Source organism: Marmota monax, unplaced genomic scaffold (genome assembly GCF_021218885.2).
Source record: "Marmota monax isolate L192 unplaced genomic scaffold, Marmota_monax_Labrador192_F-V1.1 WCK01_AAM20220418_F8-fsc00181, whole genome shotgun sequence".
In the NCBI taxonomy this organism is placed as follows: Eukaryota; Metazoa; Chordata; class Mammalia; order Rodentia; family Sciuridae; genus Marmota; species Marmota monax.
The window spans coordinates 1936906-1963376 of NW_026694276.1; the positions used below are offsets into that span (position 1 = coordinate 1936906).

A 26471-nucleotide genomic window follows, 5' to 3' on the forward strand; every position below is an offset into this window, starting at 1 on the left:
ACAGGGGAGGGTTTGCATGGGGAGTATGGCTGTTTAAGGTCTGGGCTGTCTTTGAGTAAAGTGCAGGGCATTCAAGCTCCAAGTGCAGCCATCTCCAGAACACTAGCTGGGTAAGGAGTAAGGAGGGGTGGGGGAGGTAAGACCCAGGCCCAGTCGCCCAGGGACTCAGAACCCCAGTTTCTACCTTCCCACAGCTTTCAGGGCCAAGGAAAAAAGCACAGCTTCCTGCTGGTAGGAGCCAAAGAGCACAGGCATGGGAGAAAGGCTATGACAAGCCTCCTAGACTAGGACTAAGACAGAGATGGGGGTGCCCAATCCACCCAAAAGGGTCTTCTGGGCTTGTACACTGGATGGGAGTGGAGCAGAAATAGCCCCCTGCTCACTGTGTAAGCTGTCTTTCTTCAAACCAAATAGTGTTGGCTACAGGAATGTGAATTTCTGGTCTTCTGAATTACAAATGGGAGCAGCTTGCTCTTTTGTCCTCTTGCCCTGGCTTTGTTATCCCAGAGCAGAGGGCAATGGGCTACATACAGTGTCTGCCTGTGGGCCCCCGGCTGGCATAGCAGGCTAGTCGAGAGAGCCACTGTGGCTACCCTTTCAGGCGCCCCAGTCTTGACAGCGTTTCCAGAAGCAAGATTGATAGGATCAGCCCCAGTGGGAAACAGCACATGCTCTGTCCTGGATACCAAGCTCCAGCAGACCCAGGAAAGTCACTACTTGGGGATTAAGGAAGCTGAGATGAACTGAAGGCTCCCAAGTGATAAATTGGGTCACACGCCAGCTTTTACCTCCCAAAGAAACCCAAGTGCAAAGCCCTGCTGAGGAGCCAGGACTTCCACCTGGACACCTGTCTGTCTCCCCTCCCTTGGCGTACTTCTGCCTTCCACATACAACAGGTATAATCATGTCCCCACCCTACCTTCTGGGACCATCACAAAGATAAAAGGGATCATCCAGAGGAAGTATTTTAACCTCCTAGGACAGAAGCGCTAGACTAACCTAAGGTGTTATTAAAGTCCAGGGATGCAGATTGCAGATGAAAGGCAGCAGGGTAGGAAAGAGCTTGAATACTCCTACCCTAGGGGAAGGGTGCCTGCCTATTAGGTAATAGGGGGAGCTCCTGGGAAGGACAAAACATTCTTCCTACATCCTTCTGTCCTGCCAGCTCTCTGGGGCCTTTGGAGCTGCAGCAACAAGCTGCTATGCAGTAGGTCTCCCTATTAGGGGACGGCAATAAAGAGAAGCTGCTGTTAATAAGCCCCCAACCCACACTCTTGAAGCTAGGGACAGACTCTTAGATATGTCTCTACCCTGATGCCTCCCAGCCTCCCTGCCCTTCCATGAAGCCCTTCCTAGGGAACACAAGGTGCCAGGAGACCTTTACATTAATTCTGATCTCTAAGCTTTTCTATCTCACTGCTTTTAAGCAGGAGTGAATTTTCAGAGGTGCCTGGCCCTCGTCCTATAAGCCTCTATGTCTAAGACTCTAGGTTTTCACTTCCCCCTTGAGCCTTTACTAAATCTATCCCCACCCTCATCTACCTGCTGAAAACATCTCTGCCTTGCTAAAAAGAGCCTTATTTGGAAGGGGGAGCAGGGGCTGGTCCCTGGAGAACCAGCCTGGGAGAAGACCGAGGAAAAGTCTGAAGCCCTCCCCAGTGATGCTTTATTATATGGTTTTACCAGTCAGTGGTAGACCCTGTGCCCATGCAAGGAGACAAGGCGCCTGCACTGTACATGGCAGACAGTTCCCCTTGCAGCTGTGCAGTCAGATGGGAGAGGGTGATGAGAGGGTGCTCAGCTCCTGCTCTGGCAGGCTCTGAGATCCCAGCTGACAGAAATGAAGCCCAGCAAACCAGGAAGAAGGAATGAATGTTCAGGCATCGGTGACCTCCAGGTTCTGCAGCCGGCTTTCCAGGGCAACATCTCTGGCTGCCGCTTTCTTTTTGCTGCCCTCGTGTTGCTTCTTCTGCTTCTTTGAAGGCTCCTGGTCAATGGGTGCAGCCTTCACAAAGGGGATCAGTTCTTGGAGTCCTGGGAGGGAAGAGTCAACCAAATGACATGTTGTTTCTCAGAGTCAAAGCCAAGGACCTCAGGGGAAAAGTCAACAAGACAATGATCTCTTTGAACCAAGGAGCACCCATAATAGGACCTGGTTTAACCTATCTTTTTCTTCTGCAGTCTGAATTTCAGCAGTATTTGAACATCTAACTTACATTGGTTACTTCCTTACCCAGGCCCCCTGCACTGTCTAGCACCAGAGGGCAGGCAGAGTTCTGGGGACTGTGAGGGACTGCTATGCATAAGAGTATAAAGACAGAAAAGAGAGAGCAAAGGAGCTACATGGAGGGCTTTACCTGGTGGCATGAATTCCTTCAATTTTTCGGGCACAACAATGCCCTTCTCTGTCTGGTAGTTCTCCAGGATGGCGCAGATGGTACGGGTAGTGGCACACATTGTAGCATTGAGCATGTGGACAAACTCCACCTGGGAGAAGAGGGTCCCGGAAGAGAAAGTTAAACTCAAACTTCAGCTTGAGAAACTATCCACCATGCCAGAACCCCCAACTACACCTACCGAATTCAAAATAATCCTTCTATTTTCAACTTTTTATTATTCTGTTTAGTATTTACTGCCTATTAGATAACTCTGAGAAGATTCCTCACATCTACAAGAGCGACAAGGGGCAGGTCCCACTATTTTGAGGAGAACTGGTGTATACCACTGTGGCCCCTCTTTTTGGTGCATGACAAACCCCCCCCTCAAACAGATCAAGGCCTGAAGACTGGGTTTGAGATGAGCTGATAACCTGACTTTCTTGGACGAAAAGAGGGAAGATGGTGAGTCCAGCTTGTTCTGTATAGATAAACAGGGATGATTTTTTCTCTGAAATTACGGAAAACAAAGCCAAAAAGAAAAAAAGCTAGAATTACGTTGTAGAATAGAGGTAGACTCAGGTATCTACCTAAAAGAACCCAATCCTGACTCAGTGGAAGACATTTCTGATTGCCTTTTGGGTCTAGATTGAGAAACTCAGATTTTTTCATGATGCTGGAAACTAATACTCCCAGGTCTGAAAAAGAGAGTAGGTCTACCCTGTGCTGATGGTGCCACTCACTGCCCACTTCCCTGGGAGCCACCTACCTTGTCCATCATCTTCTTGGTCTGCCCGTATCTAATTCGGAGCCGGCGGGCCTGATAATCTGTGCAATTAGAACAGGAAACTAACTCTCGGAAGGCTCCTGAGCCTGGAAACCAGGCCTCCAAGTCGAGCTTCTTACTGGCAGCATGATTCAAAGAACCTGTAAGGAAAAACCCCTAGAATTCAGGAAGGAGGGATGGTATTTCAGGAGGCCAAGCTCCAGTGAGCCTGAGGAATTCTTTACTTCACATCCCATCCCCAGAAGTGAAATCACGCCCTGACACTCTCCTCACCAGACTCTCCCAAGTGAGAGGGGTGTGATATTTTAATGAATGTGGGTAATGAACTGGATTACAAGGCTGTGTAGCAACTCAGCTGGTGAGGGTGGCATCTGTGGGATGTGGGAAAGGGAGGCTGAGAAGTTGAGGGGTCCCCTACCTGAGACAATATTCACTATGTGGTAAGGGATCCCCAAAGACTGATAGAACTCTTCGGCGGTAGCAATCATCTCTTCAAACATCTCCCATGACTTGTTGTCATGGGGTGATGAGTATACAAACTGCTCAATCTGTAGAGACGGACAGAAGTACATGGTGATTAAACGGAAAGACTGGGGTGGATCTATCCTGGCAGTGAAGACCCAGTCCCACACCACTGGGAAACAGGCCAGGTTAGTCCCCAGCAAGAGGGATGGGTGCTAATCTAGACAGGACCACAACAAAAACAACAGCATTGATGGACAGGAATCGTGGACCTTGTCGGCTAAGTGCCTCACACGCTGACCAATTTAATCCTCACAGTCTGCCTAGTGAGGTGGGGCCCATTATCACTGTGCTCTTTTCACAGAGGTAGAAACTAAGCACAGGGAGATAAAGCAACTTCCCATGGTTGCACAGCTGGTAAGTGGTGGAGCTGGCATCAGTCAGGCAGTCTGGTTCCAGTGTTCAAAGCCACTCTACCATGTGCTTTCCAGGCTTTTCCCCACAAAGATACTGGCAACAGAGGAAAAGCTGCAGCCAGAGGCCGTCTCTTCTATGACCCTCTGGACAGGTAGGAAGAAGGCTCCCACTCTTCACTCTCACCTCCTACTCACCTTCTCAAATTGATGGACTCTAAAGATGCCACGGGTGTCACGACCATGGGAGCCAACCTCCTGGCGAAAGCAGGTAGACAGGCCAGCATACTTGATGGGCAGATCCTCTGGCCGCAGCCATTCGTCCCGGTGGAGAGCAGCGATGGGCTGCTCTGAGGTGGCAATCAGGTATTTCTCATCATAGGAGTTGTCATCAGACTTCTCACTGCCTTTGCCAATCACCTGTTGAAGCAGGGACCTGTGCCAATTAAGACTGAGAGAGGACCTAAGCCTGTGCAAGAAACCACAGGAAAGATAGGAGTGATGGGGACATGAAAAATTGTCTTCAATCCCAGTCCAGGACTGGGGAGGGACTAAGTCTGTCCAAAGGAGGCACTGTCACTTATTTAACAAAGAAGACATTTACAAATGATAAGTGGTCAATGATGGCAGATGTGTAATAAACCTATGTTGGTGGCAATATAAATTAATCCAGTCAACAAATGTTTGTGAGGCATTCACCCAGTGCCAAGTTTTTCTGCCAATGCTGTACAAAAAGAGACATAGTCTCTGCTTTCTTGGTGCTTAGAGTTAGTCTAGCAGTAGTAATCCTAAAAAATGCACTTGAGGATTCAGCTGAAGAAAATAATGGGAGGAAAAAAAAAAAAAAAGCCACAGGGCTGGGATGTAGCTCAGTGGTAGAGTGCTTGAGAGGCCCTAGGTTCAATCCCCAGCATGGTCAGGGGGCTAAAGACCAATAAAGTTCATTGTAACATTTTTGTATTGGTAGCAAAAAGGAAGCACCTTAAATATTCAACAGGGGAAGAGTTAATAATCCATAGCTACATTCAGTTTACATAACATTATGGAACCACTAAAATGATTATGGAAATGATGTAGTAATAAAGAAAAATGTTTTTGATATAAGGCTAAGTTAAAAAAAAAAAAGCTATGTACAGTGTGACTATAAGTATGTGAAAATAACAAGTATAAAAAAAGTCCCAAAGAAAATATTTTAAAATGTTAATTGGTGTTCAGCATGGTCACACATACCTATAAATCCCAGTTACTAGGGAGGCTAAGGCAGAAGGATCACAAGTTCAAGGCCAGCCTCAATAAAGTAGTGAGACCCTGTCTCAAAAATAAATAAAATAAAATAAAAAAGCCTATTGGACAGTACTGCTTCAGAGAATGAGTAAACCAAGATTTCTATCAGGCAAGAAGTCTGACCCAAAATTCCTCATTATCAAGACCTGGGATTCCTTCTGCCTGTGGATTGAAGAACCACGTGGGTAAGAGATGGAGGAGAAACGGGGAGCTCCTGCTACATAATATCTTATAATCCTTCAGATACATTTCTTTCTAGTTTTCCCTGCAATGGAATTTCTAAAGTTCTGTTATTGATGATTCAATCTTGAGGGTTGAGATTAGAGAAAAAGCAAAAAGGTTAAACAGGTTCTAGCTGATACATGGACACATTCCTCTCCATTGAAAAAGAAAGAAGGGGAGGATACCAAGGCTATACTAATGCTCAGAGTTTAGGGGGAACTTTTTTTCCCAGTGAATCTTGAAGGAAAATATAACTTTGACCTCATTAGCAGGACCAGTGGAATACACTTCTAATTATTAGCTGGGCACGGTGATGAGTGCTGATAATCCCAGCTACTCAGGAAACTTGAGATGGGAGGATTTCTTGAGTCTAGGAGTTTGAGACCAGCCGGGATAACACAGAGAAACCCTGTCTCAAATAAATGTTAACTACATAAAATAAAAATAAATAAACATCTCCTTCTATGATAAATATGGGCAAATGAATGTAGCTCAGTGGTAGAGTGCTTGCCTGGAGTGCACAAGGCCCTGGGTTCAATTCCCAGACTGGCAAAACAATTTATAAATCAGATAATCATAACCACACTTGCCAATAAGAGCAGTGTCCCACTTCTGACAGATGAATCTTGAAGGAGAAAAACAAGTGAAAAGTAGACTTTCCATGATGAACAGAAGAAACATTCTAGAAATTCTAAGTGCTTCACAGACTTCAATGCTATAGTTGCCAGAGTCTGTTGATCAGAATGACATTTGAAACTCAACTTGAATCTTGGGCTCTACCTAAGATGGTCCATGATTGAGAGGAGCCATGAACTGGCAGTCACATCCATCCCAAGGCAAATACATCTTGCCCTATTCAAGCCTCCAGTCTAGAGTGAAGAGTGGGAAGACATGGGAAGTGGGCTGGGAGACCAGTGCTGCTTCTATCATTTCCTTGTGTTTCTTTTCTAAGCTTCTGGTGATACAGTGTGCTCAATTTAGATACATTCACAAATTACTAGGGAAAAGATGAAAGAACGGGCAGCCACCAGCCACATGTGGCTGTTTACATTAAAATTAATTAAAATTGGGCTGGGGTTGTGGCTCAGTGGTAGAGCGCTTGCCTAGTATGTGTGAGGCACTGGGTTTGATTCTCAGCACAGCATATAAATAAACAAATAAAATAAAAGTCCATCAACAATTAAAAAAATTTTTTTTAAATTAAAAATTTGCTTCCTTAGTTGTGCTAGGCACATTTTAAATGCTTAAGAGCCACAGAAATAGAGCATTTCCATCACGACAGAAGTTGGACTGGATAGCATCACTTCAGTATCATAGAGTTAAATTATCCTACCACGCTGCCCCAGGCTACTCACCTTATAAAGTTCTTCGTCAAACTGGCTGAGCTGTGCCACCTCCTGCATGACCTCCTTCCTCATGAAAAACGGGGTGTAAATGGGAGTATATCCCCGATTTCTCAGGGTGCGGAGGGCATACTGGATAAGTGCCTGTTCCAGGAACACCAGGACCCCCTACAGAAGCAGAGACACAGTACTGTGTGAGAGGGGCCTGTCATTACCCTGTTCATCTGCTAACTGACACTCAGGGGCAAATGGGATTTGTAAATGTAAAGCACAATTAAGTGTACAGTATTTTCAAGTTATTTGGCCATATCCTTTTGGAAGCCTTCCCTGAATTCATCTGCCCTCTGCCCCAGTTAATCAGGGTCTATTGCCTCCACCTACCCATTCTCAAAGCACTCTGGGCTGACTCAAACCACAGCCTTATCACACTGGGTTTTGATCCTTTGTTACTTGTCTGACTGTCCAATTACACCGAGCTCCTCAAAGAGAGAGACTGTTCTGATTCAGTCAGCAAAACATATTCATTATGGAGGATCACTGAGTGGCTTTTGTTCTATGGAATCTGGATAAGCACTCTCTTGCCTTAGAAGGAGAATTGCATCTAATTGCTACACATTTGCAGACAGCAGCAAGTACAAGTGGTGGATTTGTGAGCCTCTTTAAGTATGATTATGATTTTCTACAATTTTTTTTAAGTTCCTTCTTCATCCCCACTGGTTCCCAACTCTTACCTTCAGGAAGTATCCTCGACTCCCAGCCACCACGGCTCCCTTTTCTCCTTCAAAGCCATCTACCATCACCACCAGGTCCACATGAGAGTATTTCTTCCTGACGGTACAATCACCCCAAATTCTCTCTACTTTATTGTCTGCATCCTAAGAGAACAAGACCAGGAGAGATACATGATTTCTTAATTCTACAAACCATTTTTCCAAACCCTCTCCAAGAACAACTGAGCTTTTTGAGGCCATCACTTAAATGAAACATTGGGTTTCGGTCATTATGCACAATGAATAAAGAAGGAAATTTTCTACTCAGAAAGTGTAAGAGTTTAGCCAAGCAATTGGGAATCACTATTTTCTAAGAGATTTAAAATATTCTCTCAGTTTATTTATTTTTACTCTTTTAGATGAATCCTTGAAAATCCTGCACAACAAGCCACCCCAGACAATCAGCTTTGCCCAGGGCACAGAGGAGAATGTAGACTTTCTTTCCTGGCTCTCATTGGTCTCGGGGCCACATGAGGGCGGGCTCAGGGCCCTGACCTCCAAAGTCTGCTCAAGCGCCAGGCCTCCCACACACCCCAGCCTGCAGCCAGTTTAACGTTCACCAGGGAATGAATGAAAGAGGCACAGATGGGCCCTGCCATGGCCGGGGTGTCTGGGAACAAAGGCTGGGCTCAGAGCAGCTTTGTGCTGGGGAAGCTCCCGCTCAGCAGGAAACTTTTATCATGCAGATTTCCCTTCAACCTGCAGCTTCTCAGCAGGGTGTGGGTGAGGGGGTTAGGTTGATTTAGCAGATCCCTCCCACAGGACTTGCTGCTACCAGGGGCAACACGCACTGGAGGACAGCAACCCTATTTAGAAGAGATTTTTGTGCCAGGAGTCTCCTCCTACCTGCTGTCTCTGCTACTTCCCAATCAGGCAAGGATCTGACTCCTGCAATGTTCAATTGGTGGGCAGAAAGAATATACAAAGAGTCTGACACAGAGAGCTAGTGTTGCACAGCTTTCCTCAGGCCCCATCCCTGCAGACAGCACGGGAAGAAAGCCTCCAAGCCTACCTCATCGTTACTGATGGGCACAGAAGGGTGCAGAAGGTTCCCAATCTCTCTGAGGTTCTCAAACCTCTCTGCTTCCAGTTTTATTCTCTCTGCATCACACTTCAGGATGGCTTCGTCAATGAGGAGTCGGACTTTTTTGATTTGTGAGACTTTCAGGTTCTGTAGAAGAATAGGCCACATTTACATCCAGGACACCACGCATAGGAATAAGACGCTGGCATCCTCACTGTGCTGTCCTCTAGCCATGACAGTTCTTGTGGCAGCACTTGTTTAGTTTGTTTGCAATGATGCGGATTAAATGCACTGTCTCTCGCAACCTAGGCAAGCCCTCTACCACATCTTCTACACACGAAGATGTGGTAGCATTTTTAAAAATTGAAAATTTCACAGAGGGATATATACAATCTTGCCCTACAAATCCCCTGGCATTTTCCTTTGGGAGTGTCTAAGGTAGAGATGGAGAGATTTGGGCCACTCTTGCGGTTCCTACACATCCCAGGAGTTTTTATTGTTGTTGTTCTACTCAGTTGTACATGACAGCAGAATGCATTTCAGTTCATTGTACACACATGGAGCGCAACAATTCAATTCTCTCATTGTGTACGGTGTAGACATGCACCATTTGTGCAATTATATATGTACCTAGGGTAATGATGTCCATCTCATTTCACCATATTAGGAGTTTTAATACTATGGCTCTCCTAAGACAACTTTCCCTTTAGTTGTATTTTTGATTTTCCTGATTGAACCAATTTAGCACTCCATTATGTACATGCATTGAAGTGTTCTCCAGGAAGATTATAACTTTATTAGGAGCAAGAGACCTTGTCTTAAGCTTATTTTGCATTCCTTATTGCAGATGCTTCAAGCTGTGCTCATTTCTTGAGAGGAGTGTTTAGCAGGCTGGGCTATGCAAAAATAGGCTCCTAACCCACTCCTTTAAGCACAGCAACTTATATATATATATATATTTGTTATTATTTTTAAGATGTGGTCTCACCATACTGTCCAAGTTGGCCTTGAACACGAAATCCTCCCCAGGTTGCAGGCAACTGTGCTTTATTTATTTATTTATTTTTATTTGTTCTTATTAGTTATATATGATAGTAGAATGTATTTTGACATATTATACATAGAGTAAAACTTCTCATTCTTCTGGTTGTACATGATGTAGAATGACATTGGTTGTGTAATCACATATGCACATAGAATAGTAATGTCTGATTCATTCTATCATTTTTCTTATTCCCATTCCCCCTCCTTTCCCTTCATTCCCTTTTGTCTAATCCAAAGTATTTCCATTCTTCCCTCCCCTCCCCTGCTTATTGTGAGTTAGCATCTGCATATCAGAGAAAACATTTTGGCCTTTGGTTTTTTGGGATTGGCTTATTTATTTCACTTAGCATGATATTCTCCAATTCTATCCATTTACTGCAACTGCGCGTTATTACACAATTGTTTTGTGTTAAAGCTTTCAAGAAAGGATTCAGTGACCAAAACATTTGAAAATTAGTGCTCTAGGACTCATGTAGTAAATATTTACTGAATTGCAGTAAATTGAGAAATCCCTTAACTTTGTAAAATAGAGTTACCTAAATCAAACATAGTTCATTTTTTACCCTTTCTACCCTTGACTTTCCTACTATATCTGTGTCTACCTCTGCTGTCTAATAAGTACTCAAGCATAAAGTATAACAAGAATGAATAGAGACCTTGCCCATTGTTAGGAATTGAAGGTTGCTTCAATGCTGTGTGTAATAGACTATTAGCATTTGCTATCTAGGAACGAAGTTAAAACAAAAGAACAGAACTCCCAGCTTAGCGAAATACTATAACTTACAGCTAAAGTGTCTGCAGTGAGGTCATCAAAATTTAACACATTCTCTGGAACAGACTCATCATCTCCCACTGGCTCTTTTTTCTGCAGCAAGAAAAAAATACCCAACTCAAATAAAAGAAAATCTTTGACATTTCAGTAACGTGCATGCCAAATTAAAATATCATATGAACTAATAACAGAATATTCTACATTAAATTGTAACACACAGTAGAAAAATTAGTAAATCAAAAGCCAGATGTCAAAGTTTCAAGTTCTTATTCTACTATGTCCTTTTTGATCCTGGACAAGCCAATTAACCTATTGCAGGGCAAGAGAGTTAACATCTAGACATAGAACAGTTCTGGAAATCAAAGAGAGAACATAGTTGAAATACTCAAGAATTATACGTGTGGTAGTCCAAAGCAAGCCCAGAGGGTAAATTCTTATCTATGTAGTAAGAACAATTCCCAACACTGAGGCAAGGGGGAAAATGGATGGAATGATGAAATTATGAGAGAGCCAAAGAAAACAAACAAAAAATAACAGAATCTGGGGCTGGGGTTGTGGCTCAGAGGTAGAGCGCTCGCCTAGCATGTGCGAGGCCCTGGGTTCAATCCTCAACACCACATAAAAATAAGTAAACAAAATAAAGGTATTGTGTCTAACCAAAAAATAAATAAATAACAGAATCTAGAACTAGGCTTAGAGCAGTCAATGCAATTTGACCAAACAGTAGGAGCAGAGTCAGGGCTGGTTTCCTCTCTCCTGTTTTCTCTCCTCTCTCCTTGTTCTTTTTTTTTTTTTTTTTAATATTTATTTATTTATTTATTTTATTTTTGGCAGACACAACATCTTTGTTTGTATGTGGTGCTGAGGATCGAACCCGGGCCGCACGCACGCCAGGCGAGTGCGCTACCGCTTGAGCCACATCCCCAGCCCCCAGAAAGAATATTATTAAAAAGAACAAGGAGAGGGGCTGGGGATGTGGCTCAAGCGGTAGCGCGCTCGCCTAGCATGTGCAGGGCACTGGGTTCGATCCTCAGCACCACATACAAAGATGTTGTGTCTGCCGGAAACTGAAAAATAAATATTCTCTCTCTCTCTCCTCTCTCTCTAAATAATAATAATAATAATAATAATAATATTCTTTCTGCCAGATCATCATTTCTAATCCTTACACAGAGCCAGGCAATTTGAAGAAAACAATTTAAGAGTCAAATTCTTTTTAAATTAGAAAGAATTAAAGAAAATGAGTCAAAGATATATATAAGACCTCAACAAACTCCTAAAAATATTGGAAAAGATTTAACATCTGCCATGCAAGTTTAAATAAAATGAAGACTAGAAACCATATCTAATGTCTTAAAGTTTTTTTTCTATATACATAACAGTAGGCATTTGTTTCTACAACCTTTTATTCCAATGCACAAAATTGAGTTATAAGAAAGGACAAAATTTTCTAAAGGTAAAGCATGGAAATCCTTTAGTTTATTACACATTCTCATACACCAAAGTGAGAAGCTGGGATTCTAACCATGATCCCTCATTTCCTTCAGTGACTCTGCAGAATCACCTAAAAACTACAGAAGTCAAAAACTATCAGCATAAGCCTTGATAAGAACAAGCACAGACTAAAAAGGTAGAAAAAAATGGCCTAAAATTTCAAGATTTTTGTAATGGTATTAAGACAAGGTGAGAATATGATGAAAAAGCTATTTGCTGAGGGCAGCAAACTCAAGTTCTGAACTCAAGGTCTGACTCTGCAATCGACTTAGGCTGTGATTTTACGAAAGCTCCTTAATTTCTCAGGCCTATTCCCTTGCCTTTTAAATAGGACTAAAAGATAAATGTACTACCTACACTCCAGGTTTGCAGTAAAGATTAAAACCAAAATGAGATGTCTACAAAAGCACTTGAATACTTTCCAGTACAACACAAAATAAAGATCGCTTGCACCATTCCAATGGAGAGCAAGAATGAACATGCCCTGCAAGGCTGGCAGTAAATCCAGACATATGTTATTGCAAATGAAAATACTTCCCAGCCTATTGCTACATAAAACACCCAGCTGGCACTACCTGTATATATGTCCCAAAGAACACCCAGTCAGGGGTATACATGGGAATTTATGTTAGTTATGATGCCTCTGGCCTGCAAATGATTAAGCATCATGAATCCCACAAGAAGAAAACTGTTACTAATAATCAGTTTCCACAAATGAAATTAAAACTACTGCCAAAGAGAAGGTTGCAGACTATCATGAAGTGTAAGATGCTAAAATCCTAAGGTGATCTTTGTACTTTCTCTTTACTGGTTCTAGTTCCAAAATTTTATAATTTTGGTTTAGTTTCAAGGCTTAGAACTTTAAAATGATCTAAATTGTAGAGTACATTTAATATGTTTTTTAAAAAGTCATTAAGGGATGGGCATGGTGGCGCATACCTATAATCCCAGTGACTCAGGAGGTTGAGGCCAGGTTGAGGCAGGAGGATTACTAAATTTGAGAAGTGAGGCCTTAAGCAACTTAGTGATACCCTGCCTCAAATAAACAAACAAATAAATAAATAATTAAAAAGAGGTGGGATATAGCTCAGTGGTGAAGCACCCCTCGGTTCAATCCCTAGTATCAAAAAAAAAAAAAAAAAAAAAAAAATCATTAAGGGGTTAAAAGGATAATTTTAAACTAAAGTTAAAACAAACTACTCTGGATGCTAAAGCAAAGGCTGAGCTGAATTTTTTAAAATATTTTATTAGTTGTTGATAGACCTTTATTTATTTATATGTGATACTGAGAATTGAACCCAGTGCTAAGCAAGGATTCTACCACTGAGTCCCAGCCCCAGCCCCAGCACTGAAATTTTATATTTCTCAAGGAGAATTCTTTAGATGACGGCTGGTAACTATTTGTCATCCACTGTAACTTGGAACTGCTGAACAATTACAACGTTCTAAGCTTTGTGTCAAGTTTTCTATATTTTTAGTTCTACAATTCCATCCTATAGGTGAGTGTTTTATTGATATTTTGCAGATAAGAAAACTGAGGCTGAGATATTAAAACTTGCCTAAAAGTCACATAGCAAACAAGAGGCCAAGACAAGATGCAGACTGTGTATCTGGGCTCTTTTCATGAAGAAGCAGGAGTACAATGGGCCCCAAACTCTGAAGTTTGCCATAAGGAAACTTTCCTGGCACCATAGGTTAAGCTCAAGAAAAAAATGGATAGGATGACTTGGCCAAACTGATATTCTCTTATAATAATAAGAGAATTTAGCATGGAAAAAATCTTACCTGAACACACAGAAGATGGACTTCCTCAAGGTTACCAAAAGTGCCTTTTAGTTCTCCCTACCACCCCCCACCCCTACTTTTCTCCCCAATGCTGGGGATCAACACAGGGCCTTGTGTATGCTAAGCAAGTGCTCTCCCACAGACCTGCACCCCAGTCTCCCTCTCTTTCTTTCAAAATAATTTCCCCCCTTGGTAAGAAATTCAGCATCTCACAGAATTAGATGCTGAGTTAGAATTTCAGTGAGTATTAGCTAAGAACAAGACCAAACACCTCTGCCTAAGCTCTCAAGACTGTCACTCAGACCTCTTACCTTCATTTTCTCTCCGATTGTCTTGCTACATAAGTTCTTCAGTTTATTCAAGTTGTCTGCCCGAAATCTGCCTAATAATAAAGAAGCCAAGACTATAATAAAGAAATGCACATATCCTATATTTTACCTTATAACCACCCCATTAAGGTATATTCATAAGCACTCCATCCTAATCTCGCATCAGAGACAGTTTAGTAATAAATAATTTTAAATACTGGCATAATTTTAAAAAAAAGTTTCACATTTTTATGGTAGCATCATATTTTTTTGCAAAAAAAATTGGCATAAAATCTGTGATGATCATGCAGTGAAATATAATAATTAAGACACTAAACTAAAGTTAAAACAAACTACTCTGGATGCTAAAGCAAAGGCTGAGCTGAATTTTTTAAAAATATTTTATTAGTTGTTGATAGACCTTTATTTATTTATATGTGATACTGAGAATTGAACCCAGTGCTAAGCAATATTCTGATATTCTCTTATAATAATAATATCCAAACTTATGGTTCCTTGGTACTTGCTATGGTTTGGATAAGTTTCCCTCAATGTGTTAAAGGCTTGATCCTAAGCTTTGTACTACTGGAAGGTGGTAGAACCTTGAAGAGATAGAGCCGAGTGGGAGGTCACAGGAAACTGGGGGCATGCCTTCAAAGGGCACAGCGGAAATTCGTCTTTCCATCTTTCTTTTTTGGCTTCCTGGCTTCCATGAGGTGAGTGGCTTCCTGAATCACATGCTCCCACCATGATATATTGCTTTGCCACACACTCAAAGGCAAAAGGGCCAACCAACTATGGACTGAAACTTCTAAAACTGTGAACCAAAATACACCTTTCCTCTTTAAAAGTTGCTTAACTCAGGTATTTCCTTACAATAATGGAAAACTGACTAACATAGCATTAATCTCAGCTCAAGATCAAAATGCAAGCAAAACTGAAGGATCTACTTCCTAAAGTTGCAAAATCTTGCCAGGCACAGTGGCACACATCTGTAATCCCAGCAGTTCTGGAGACTGAAGCTGAAGGATCACAAGTTCAAAGCTAGCCTCAGTAACTAAGTGAGGCCCTAAGCAACTTAGTGAGACCCTGTCTCAAAATCAAATGTAAAAAAAAGGGGCTGGGGGTGTGACTCAGTAGTTAAGAGGCCCTGGGTTCAATTGCTGGTACCAAAAAAAAAAAAAGTTGCGAAATTTTAAACCGTTTTTGAGCCCCAAGTTAGTTGGTATAGATTGGTAACTATAAGAGTGTATTCCCAGCTTTGGGTAACAAGGAAAAAGACATTTTGAGATTGAAATTTAAAAATATCACAAATTATATATGATACCAAAGTGAAGTAACACAACTCAGAAACTTGGAAGATGCACTCATAACTGCAACATGCCCAATTATCTTAAAATTCATTTAAAGAAACTATGTGCTTGCTATGCACTCAAATCTAGAAAGAGGGCAATCATTCCTGTTACCATGAATTGGTCACTATATCTCTACAAATGGTCAATATTATTTCCTTTGCTCTGATATAATGCTCATCTTGTAGCCTTTCTTATAATCTGGTTTCTTTTGGAGAAGATGGTGTGTTAATCAGCCAAGATAGTAGCCAAAATTAACATCTTGCTATTGTGGTTCACCAGTCTCACTCTGATTAGTAAATGTTGGATGTCTTGTATCTAAGCATTTGAGGCAATGTGGTTTTTTTTAAAAAAAAAAAAAAGTCAAGCTTTTGAAAAACTGATGACTGGACATGAGATAGCACATATATTTAAGGCTTTATCAATAAGCATCTCTCTTTGGTGTAAATTTAACTAAGCTTTACACAAAATGATACTTGTATTTTCTCATTCACATTGAAAAACAGAGATGGAGAACAGGTCAGTAATTGTTAGGGGTTAGAAAGAGGAGAAAGGCAATGTACTAGAAAGGGATAACAAGATCTCTGTGGTGATAGAAGAGTTCTATAGCCTGAGTGTGGTGGTGGTCACACAAATCTACACATGATAAAATCACACAGAAATATATACATATGCACACACACAAGTGATGTAAACTGAGTAAGGTTTGTGGATGTAGCAATGTCAATTTCTTGGTTTTGATACTGTAGTAGTAATAGGAATTTTATCACTAGGGGAAACTGGGTATAGGGTACACAGAATTTCTTTGTACTATTTTTGCAATTTTTTTGTGAATCTATAATTATTTTGAAATAAAATATTTATAATTATTTACTACTTTCTATTTGCCAAAGTACCATGCTCCGTGTTAGGACTAGGAAAGAAAATAAGATAACACTATGCTAGGTGTTGGGAATATAAAGGAAAACTATACAATTAAAAACCGATATTTTAACAATGCTAAATGTTTTAAACAGTGAGTATAGTATATTCCTTCATTATCTTTAATTTCTCTCAGCAGTATTTTTATAGTTTTGAATGCCCTTACTTTCTTTTTTGAGTGTCTGGCACTGGGGATTGAACCCAAGGGCACTCTACCTTGTGCTATATTCCCAGCACCCCCACCTTGGTTTTGTTTTTGTTTTCAGCACTGGGAACTGAATCTAGGGGTGCTTTACCACAGAGGCACACCCCAGTCCTTTTTATTTATTTTGAGACAGAGTCTCACTAAGCTGCTGGCTGGCCTCGACCTTGTAATCTTCCTGCGTCAGCCTCCAGAGTAGCTGGCATTACAGGCATGCACCACTGTGCCTGATTTAATAGTTCATATTGTACATACACAACTAATCATCTGCAAATAAAAGTAGTTTTATTTCTTCTATCCTAATCTGGTTTCTTGCCTCAAATTATATGGTATGGAACCTCTGGTGTTCTTATCCCCAGGATCATAAATAAATAAATATTCTCACCAGAAAAAATGATAGTATTTGAGGTGATTGACACTAAAATGTTTATAGAATAGAGTACTTACTATACAGCAATAAAAAGAACCACCAAGTGCTACACATGTTTTTTGAAGGAAAGAAGTCATAATCTATATAAGCCCAGTTATCTGAAGTTCAGAATCAGGCAAAAGTACTTATGGTAATAGAGGTCAGAATACTGTTATCTTTGGAAGAAGGATTGACTGGGAGGGAATATGTAGGAGCCTAATCTGGTACTACAAGTGTCTTAGAACTTGATCTGGGTGATAGCAGCATGGGCATACAGAGTTCCAAATTTATTAGGCTGTACTTTATTAAATATATTACATCCCCATAAAGTAAGTTCAGAAATCAGGTGCAGTGGCACACATCTGTAATACCAGTAACTTGGGAGGCCAAGCCAGGATTGCAAGTTGGAGGTCAACCTTGGTAACTTAGTGAGATCCTGTCTCAAAATAAAATTAAAAAGGGCCAAGAAAATAGCTCAGTGATAGAATGACTCTAGGGTCAATCCCCAATATCAAAAGAAAAAAAATAAAGGTAATCTTAACTACTTGGGAGATGAAGCAGAAGGATCTCAAGTTCTGGTCAGCCTGGGCAAATTGGCAAAACCCTATCTCAAAACAAAACTCAAAAAAGGACTGGGGATGTAGCTCAATGGTAGAATGCCCTAAATTCAATCCCTAAAACTACAAAAAAAAAAAAGGTTTAGAAAGGGTATATATAAAAATACTATAAATGCTATGGAGATATAAAATAATATATGGAGAATATTGAATAAATGATGTTGTGCCATTGAAATAGGGTTGGGTGGCAAAGAGGGCAATGAAAGTAAGGCTAGGACTATTACAGGAAGAGGCAACAGTCATAGAGAGTGGAAGGGGACAGCAGTAGTAAAACAGGCTAGAGCATAGAATGGGAGGCCATCTGTGGGAAAGTGATGGAAGATGAGGCTAGCAAGGCACAGGGGGTTTTATAAATTGTGTTTTAAAAATTTGGATTTTTAAGCTGGACATAGTGACACACACCTATAATCTGAGCAACTTTGGAGGCTGAGGTAGGAGGATTGCAAGTTTGAGGCCAGCCCTAGCAACTGAGCAAGACCTTATCTTTTTTTTTGAGAGAGAGAATTTTTCAATATTTATTCTTTAGTTCTCGGCGGACACAACATCTTTATTTTTATGTGGTGCTGAGGATCGAACCCAGCGCCCCGCGAGCACGCTACCGCTTGAGCCACATCCCCATCCCAAGACCTTATCTTAAAAAAAAAAAAAAAAAAAGTCTGGGGATGTAGTTTTGTGGTAAAGTGTCAGAGTGTCTCAGGTTCAATCCCCAGTACTAAAAAATAAATATTTAGATTTTCCAACATGGTAGCCTCTAGCCACATGTGCCCTTCGAGCATTTTTTTTTTAACTTTACTTTATTTATTTTTATGTGGTAGTGAGGATCAAACCCAGTGCCTCACATATGCTAGGGAGGTACTCTATCACTGAGCTATAACTGCAGCCCCCTCTTTGAGCATTTATAATGTGTCTAGCTCAAACTGAAATGTGCTTTAAATGTAAAATACACATTGTATTTTGAAGATGTGTTCAAAAAAAGAATGTAAACTATCTCTGTAAATTTTTAACATTGATTACATGTTGAAAATACCATTTTCAGGAATCCTACATTAAATAAAATACATTATTAGATTAATTCCATTCTTTCCTCTTTATATTTTTTTCTTATTTATATTTTGATACTGGGGATTGAACCCAGGGATGCTCTACCACTGAGCTATATCCCTTGCCCTTTGAGAAAGGGTTTCACTAAATTGCCTCAGGTGGCCTTGATCTTGTAATCCTCCAGCCTCAGGCTGGGATTACAGGCATACCACACTGTGCTTGATTTTTTAGAGAAACTGCAAGCACATGTAGAATTACAATGTGGCTCACATCTTATTCCATCAGTGCTACTGTAAGGTATGAGTACCACTACAAATTCGAAGAGGTAGATTTGCACTCTGGAAAGATCAGATGCCCCTGGGCTTGGTCTGTTACTGGGTGAAATAGGGTGAAAGTAAAAACAGAACTACTTCAATGGCTGGGACAAGTCATGAAGAGGGGCCTGGCTTAAGGCATGTATAGTAGGGGTTAAGAGGAAATAACAACTTCAACTGATGGCGAAAAGAAAGGATAGCACATTTGAGGGGGACAGAATTCTGTGGTCAGCAGCAGAATTCAAGATACAGGGAAAAGGAGAGGTCTTGCGTTCAATCCCTAACACCGCAGATCAACAAAAGAAATACATGGAAATCTGGTGGCTTTGGGAGGAGAGCCAAGACAAACTGGCCCAAACATGGGATCATTATACTATTCTGAATTAAAAGCAGAAATCACAGCTCAAATCCCTAGAGTTACAAAGTTATGATAAACTCCAGTGTGGTGGCATTATGACTCCAAATTATGGCCGACTCCTGTGTTCTTTATGGAGCTGAAAGGGCACCTGAAAGCCTACAGGGAGGCAAATAGTTGTAATGGAGGGCTTGGGGAAGATTTCTTTGTTCTCATCAGGAAGCATGATCTCAGCTCATCACATGGCTCTGGTTATAAGTCCTCACTGCAGCCAGTGATAGAAGAACCCATTCTACTGATCTGAAGTTCAAGATGTAAAAGAACCTTGATACAAGATCTGTCAATGTCAAACTTGGGTAACCAGGGATTTGGTAAAATAATGAGTTCCCTTTGGATATAAAATTGGAGAGGGCTACCAAGTAGAAAAGAATCAAATTAATAGATACACTGAAAATAAACTGCCTTTCATATACAGTTGGAAGTACGAAGGACATGGAAGATCTTCCTATTTCTGGCAAACTTTTATCAAGCCCTTACTGAGGACCAGGTACAGAGCTAGGTATTAGAATTATATGTATTATCTGTTTATGTGTATATTTATATATGTGTTAAATAAAAATTACAGGAGGTCACTATATTGGACTAGGTTCCTGCACCAGGCTCCAACTGAAAGACTAAAAATCAAAATGTAGTCAGCCATGCTAGCATTCCACATCAACAAACTAAAACTAAGTTGTTAGCTGACCTTCCCAGAAATCAGGAAAGAGCCCAATTTCCTAGTGTCAATCAGCATGACAATGAAATTTCCCCTGCTTTTAATTCTTACATTCTTTAATCCTTACAAAAGTAAACTGAAGTAATCTAATGTTATCCAATCATTTAAATTTCTATTTTTCTCCGTCCCATTTTTCAGGGAAAATGACTTTGAAATAACCAATCTGCTCTTTGCTCTTTGTTTTCTTCAGCCTTTCTCTATAAAACCTACCTCTTCTGCTCAGCTCATGGGGATATTTGCTCTCTGTTACAGAATGATATGTTGTTAATTCTAAAATTGAAAAATAAAACCCATTAAGCCTTTAAGATGCTGTGATCTGGTCCTTTGAAATAAGTGTGTCCTATATGTATTAAAATCAATCTTTGTCTCCAGAGAACTCACCATATATCTATTTGTCAGATAATGGACAAAACTTCCCACAGATGTACATGTTATACACAAAAGACCAGCTACTACATTCCAAAGTCAGCTGATTAATGGTTAGACTGATGCAAAAATCTGATATCCTTACTTCAGATTTAGTACAATAGCCCTAAACAAAAATATGTCCATATTTCAATTCCATTGCAACTCAGAACTTCAAATACAAGTGTTGAATTTCTAACTATCATATTATAGTACCTAATATATACAGAATGAGCAGACAGCTCAAACAAATGCTTTGTTTTATACCCAAGACCTTTATAAATTTATGAAAATCTATTTCCCTAGTAGAAATCCATCACACTCTTGGATAGCCATTTCCTTTGCAGTGTGTTGTCCTAAGCCTGGCTTACAGATGGTTGCAGACCTATTGCATCAGACAAAATGAATCACATGTGCTTGACGACATCCGGCAACCAATGACCACTCTACTTAATCCAGGCAAAGACTGTTAATTTGATGGTTTTATTTCTAATGAAAGATGCCTGATCGTTCCAGATTCTTGCCCAACTATGCCAATGTCTTTTCCTGAAAAATTCCACAAATCATAATCTCAATAATAACAAGCTTTTTCTTGCATCACGGTACCCTTTCCCTCTGTCTGATATATCATGGAAAAGATTTATGATTCTTAAAGGATGACCTTCCCCAAAGCTTTGCGATCACTGCTTTTAGCCATAAGGCCTTCAAAGTCCTCAATCCTTCTGATTCTAATCTATTGTGCAGCAGATGTGATTCTGTCTCAATAGAGCAATATCAAATAAGGAGACCACTCTGCCCTTGCTAAAGATGAGAAAAATCCTGGAAGCAACTAAAGACAACTATTAGGGAAAGGGACAACCTCCACTAAACCTCCCGCCCTAGCTTTCTTCTAGATACCGGAGAAGCAGGGAGGTTTGACAGCTCTTGATGCGCATGCGCCGCGCTCCTTTCCAGCCGCTTTGGCAGCGGTCAGCATTGAGCACGCGCAGAAGGGACCTTGCGCCACCAGAGCCTAGGAGAAAGTGGGAAGACTCCAGAAACCTGCCTGAGTTTTGGGGATAGGAAAGCCCTGGAGTCATCTATGCCCAGGAGGAAATCTGACAAGAGGTGGAAGCTGTGATCTCCAGAGCGGACTGGATTCGCGAGATGAACTAGGTTTATGATTAAGGGGACACCCTGCGCATCCCGGTACTTACATCGTCGCCACTCGCTGTCTGCCTTCACCAGCTGATCTACTAGACCCGGGTCCTTGAAGCGCTTCTCCTGAGTCTCTCGGATGAGGGCTGGGTCCCCTCCTTTATCCACCCGAAACAAATCCAGATCCAGCACCATTTTCCTGTCTCCCGGTCAAACGCTCAGGGAAACGAGGACCACACCGCAGTAGCCAGCCTGTGACCGACGCAGTGCGCCGGCGCTATGACCCACCCTCCCTGCGCAGGCGCGGCTGGGACGAGGGCGCCCCCTCTCGGCCGGAAGCGCTTGTGGAGGGCGGGGACTCCAAAGAGGCGCCCGCGGGGTGGATGGGCGTGTGCTTCTGGTTCTTGTGGCTTCTTCCAGGCTCCTACCCTTTCTGTGAGGGCTGTGATGTTCTATGAAAGGGTGAATGCGTCACTTTCCTCCACGTGTTAAAGGGCATAGCGCAGGGTAGGCAGAAATTGTTCTTTGATCCCTGATTTGAAAGCCGGAACCTCTGCAGGCTCCGGTTTCCTTCCATGAGGTGTGTCCCTCACTGGACCTTTTCCTTGAACCTCTACTGTGCTCACTTTATTTTGATAAAAAGAGTATGGCTACATAATTTAACAGGTTTTCAGGGGCCTTCTAGGGGACGGACAGACGGATAAGGATGATTGGGAACATGAGATTAAGAGAATAATTCTATAAAATGGGTCCACTATGCTACCCCTGCTCCACATGCTTTGTTTTCCAAGAAGCTACTTACCTGCCGAGCCTAAGTGGACAGGGTATGTCAGTTTCTTCAGCAAACTACCTGTTAACTGCAGAAGAAATAATGCAGGCCCCAAATAATGTTGATAGGAGGAATCCAAGTTACTCTCAAGGGAAAGACTTTTGTGACCAGATCCTGAAACTGGGAGATGAGGATAGTTCTTCCTAACGATAAAATCCATAAGAAAGTATGGTGGGCTGGGGATATAGCTCCCGGTTGCTAGAGTGGTGCCTCGCATGCACAAGGTCATGGATTCAATCCCCAGCACCATCACCACCCCCCCCCCCCAAAAAAATCAATTAGCCTATAATTGCAACGACTCAGGAAGCTGAGGCAGGAGGATCCCAGGTTGGAGGCCAGCCTCAGCAATTTAGTGAGGCACTAAGCAAGTTAGCTAGACTTTGTCTCAAAATAGAAAATAAAGAGGCTGGGGATGTGGCTCAGTGGTTGAGTCCCCTGTGTTTCTCCTTTGCTGCAAAGCAATAAGCCTTCTTTTTTCCTTTTTCTCAAAACTGTGTCCTTGTTATTTGATTGGAATGGGGAATAAGGACCAAGATTTTGGCAACAGTAGGATGGAGCCCTTAACCTCTGGGATCTAATGTGAATAGGTTTAGAATTGGTTTGAATTATGGAACATCCATCTGGGGTCCACTGCCAAATTGCTTGGTGTGGATAAAACCGCCACAAAATTGGTCAGAGAACTCTTCTGTATTGGGTATGTGAATAGGATAAAAAGTTTTTTCCTCTTATAGCATCCTATTCCCTAACAAATCTCTGCCAAATCAACCCTGCGATGTAGGATAGGGCTAAAGATAGTGATGGAACTGACAAGCGGAGAGCCTGAGGAAGTCTGATGAAGTTCCCCTGCTCTGTTCAGTTTGCTAGGGTGTTAGATTTAAAACCCGAGGAAGGACTGTGCACCTGGAAATGAAGCTTTGTGGTGAGAACAGTTCTCCATTTCTTTATATGTTCCCCATTCCATAGACTTATGTCCCTGTATTCTCTCCAACACCTTATATTAGTTTTAGTTTCTTCCCCTTATCCTCTTCCTCTTTTTTTTTTTTTTTTTTGACTGGAGATTGGACCCCGGGGCACTTTACTCTGAGCCACATTCCCAGCCCTTAATTTTATTTTTTATTTTGAGACAGGGTTCCTGCTAAATTGCTTAGGGCTTAGCTAAATCACTGAGGCAGACCTTGAATTTGCTATCCTCTTACCTCAGCCTTCAGAATCACTGGAATTTACAGGCGTGTGCCTCTTCCCTGGTTTATTATCCAGCTTTCTAAACTTTGCTTGTCTAATGGGTGTGAAGTGATTGCTCATTGTTTTAATTTGCATTTCCCTGACAATGAGTTTGCACACCTTTTCAACAGTTGGTAGCTGGTTGAATTTCCTTATTTGCAAGTTGTTCATTTATATCCTTTGCCCATTTCTTTTTTTCCTATTGATAGTCTTCCTTTTTGTTACTATTGACTTACAAAGGTACATAATATATTCTATTAGTCTTTAATTGGTTTTAGCACACATTTTCCCTCTCAGTTTATCTTAACTTTATCATTGGTGTGCTTTTTTTAAATTTGATATAATCAAATTTCTTATTGCAATTTTACTTTGTGCTTTTAGGGTTTTATTTAATACTTTTCCACTTTAAAGTCACAAAGATATTTTTCTATATTTTTCTTCTACCAAGTTTCTAGCTCTTTCTGGTAGGTCTTCAATCCATTTTGAGTTTATCTCTGTAAGTAATGTCAGTAATGTTCCAGGCTGTAGCCATCTTTGGTGTAGGCATCCATTCAGCCTTATCAGTTTAGATGGGAGACTGGCAAAATTCCCCAAATTTCAGTTTTTTTATTAAATAATTTAATCCACACAAAAAAATGCACATATCCTATGAAAGGAAAATGACCACAACACTTGGGGCAACCGAGAGATCTTTATTGCAGCAGTGCAAAAGAGGAGAAAGAGAGAGAGACAGAGACAGAGAGAAGAAAGAGAGAGCAAAAGCAAGAGAGGGAGACAGAGCAAGAGCGAGGGTCCCAGCAGGAGGGAGTTTTTTTTTTTTTATTTTAATGAGTATTTTTTTTTAATTTTTTATTGTGGGTTGTTCAAAACATTACAAATTTCTTGACATATCATATTCCACACTTTGATTCAAGTGGGTTATGAACTCCCACCTTCACCCCATACACAGATTGCAGAATCACATCAGTTACACATCCATTGATTTACAAATTGCCATACTAGTGTCTGTTGTGCTCCGCTGCCTTTCCCATCCTCCACCCTCCCCTCTCCCGACCTCTCCCCTCCCCTCCCCTCCTCTCTCTCTACCCCCTCCACTGTATAACCCTGAGGGTCTCCTTCCATTACCGTGCAATTTCCCTTCTCTCTCCCTTTCCCTCCCACCTCTCATCCCTGTTAAATGTTAATCTTCTTCTCCTGCTCTTCGTCCCTACTCTGTTCTTAGTTACTTTCCTTATATCAAAGAAGACATTTGGCATTTGTTTTTTAGGGATTGGCTAGCTTCACTTAGCATAATCTGCTCTAATGCCATCCATTTCCCTGTAAATTCTATGATTTTGTCATTTTTTAATGCAGAGTAATACTCCATTGTGTATAAATGCCACATTTTTTTAATCCATTCATCTATTGAAGGGCATCTAGGTTGGTTCCACAGTCTTGCTATTGTGAACTGTGCTGCTATGAACATCGATGTAGCAGTGTCCCTGTAGCATGCTCTTTTTAGGTCTTTAGGGAATAGACCAAGAAGGGGAATAGCTGGGTCAAATGGTGGCTCCATTCCCAGCTTTCCAAGAAATCTCCATACTGCTTTCCAAATTGGCTGCACCAATCTGCAGTCCCACCAGCAATGTACAAGTGTACCCTTTTCCCCACATCCTCGCCAGCACTTGTTGTTGTTTGACTTCCTAATGGCTGCCAATCTTACTGGAGTGAGATGGTATCTTAGGGTGGTTTTGATTTGCATTTCTCTGACAGCTAGAGATGTTGAGCATTTTTTCATGTACTTATTGATTGACTGTATGTCCTCCTCTGAGAAGTGTCTGTTCAGGTCCTTGGCCCATTTGTTGATTGGGTTGTTTGTTCTCTTATTGTCTAATTTTTTGAGTTCTTTGTATACTCTGGATATTAGGGCTCTATCTGAAGTGTGAGGAGTAAAGATTTGTTCCCAGGGTGTAGGCTCCCTTTTTACCTCTCTTATTGTTTCTTTTGCTGAGAAAAAACTTTTTAGTTTGAGTAAGTCCCATTTGTTGATTCTAGTTATTAACTTTTGTGCTATGGGTGTCCTATTGAGGAATTTGGAGCCCGACCCCACCGACTGTAGATCGTAGCCAACTTTTTCTTCTATCAGACGGCGCGTCTCTGATTTGATATCAAGCTCCTTGATCCATTTTGAATTCACTTTTGTGCATGGCGAGAGAAAGGGATTCAGTTTCATTTTGTTGCATATGGATTTCCAGTTTTCCCAGCACCATTTGTTGAAGATGCTATCCTTCCTCCATTGCATGCTTTTAGCCCCTTTATCAAATATAAGATAGTTGTAGTTTTGTGGATTGGTTTCTGTGTCCTAATGAGTATTTTTTTTAATATTTATTTTTTAGGTGTAGATGGACACAACATAATGCCTTTATTTTTATGTGGTGCTGAAGATCGAACCGGGTCCCGCCTGTGCTAGGGGAGCGTTCTAACGCTGAGCCACAATCCCAGCTCAGGAGGGAGTTTTTATAGCCCAAATCTAATGGGGTCTCTGGGTCTGCAAGCTGCCTTGTTGGCATACAGTGATTGGATCACACAATAGTTGCTAAAGGTGTCATCTTCTGCCTTCAGGTAGATGGGGCAGGGGTCAGATGTGGGTTTCTGTTGTACCAGACCGGTAGGGGTCAAGTGTTCAGCCTGGAGTGGGGTTGAGTGTTCAGACTTGACACAAACAGGTGATAAAGGACCAGACAGATGGGGGTTGGGGTGCGTGGGTTATCCTGCAGCTAACAGCCTGCCCTGCAGACAATTTAGTTCAGCCTGTCCTGCACCTAACATCC

General features: G+C 41.5%; 1 protein-coding gene across 1 annotated transcript; it reads right to left on the reverse strand.

Annotated features, from left to right (window-relative positions):
* Positions 1-1644: 1644 nt before the first annotated feature.
* Positions 1645-21897, reverse strand: Sars1 (seryl-tRNA synthetase 1). Its single transcript, XM_046467268.2, has 11 exons — positions 21671-21897; positions 14087-14157; positions 10509-10589; positions 8669-8827; positions 7618-7761; positions 6899-7054; positions 4236-4457; positions 3581-3710; positions 3145-3302; positions 2358-2487; positions 1645-2034 (listed from the first exon to the last, which is right to left on the reverse strand). The coding sequence occupies exons 1-11, from the start codon at positions 21804-21806 to the stop codon at positions 1877-1879; spliced, it is 1545 nt and encodes a 514-aa protein (XP_046323224.1). The 5' UTR covers positions 21807-21897; the 3' UTR covers positions 1645-1876.
* Positions 21898-26471: the final 4574 nt, after the last annotated feature.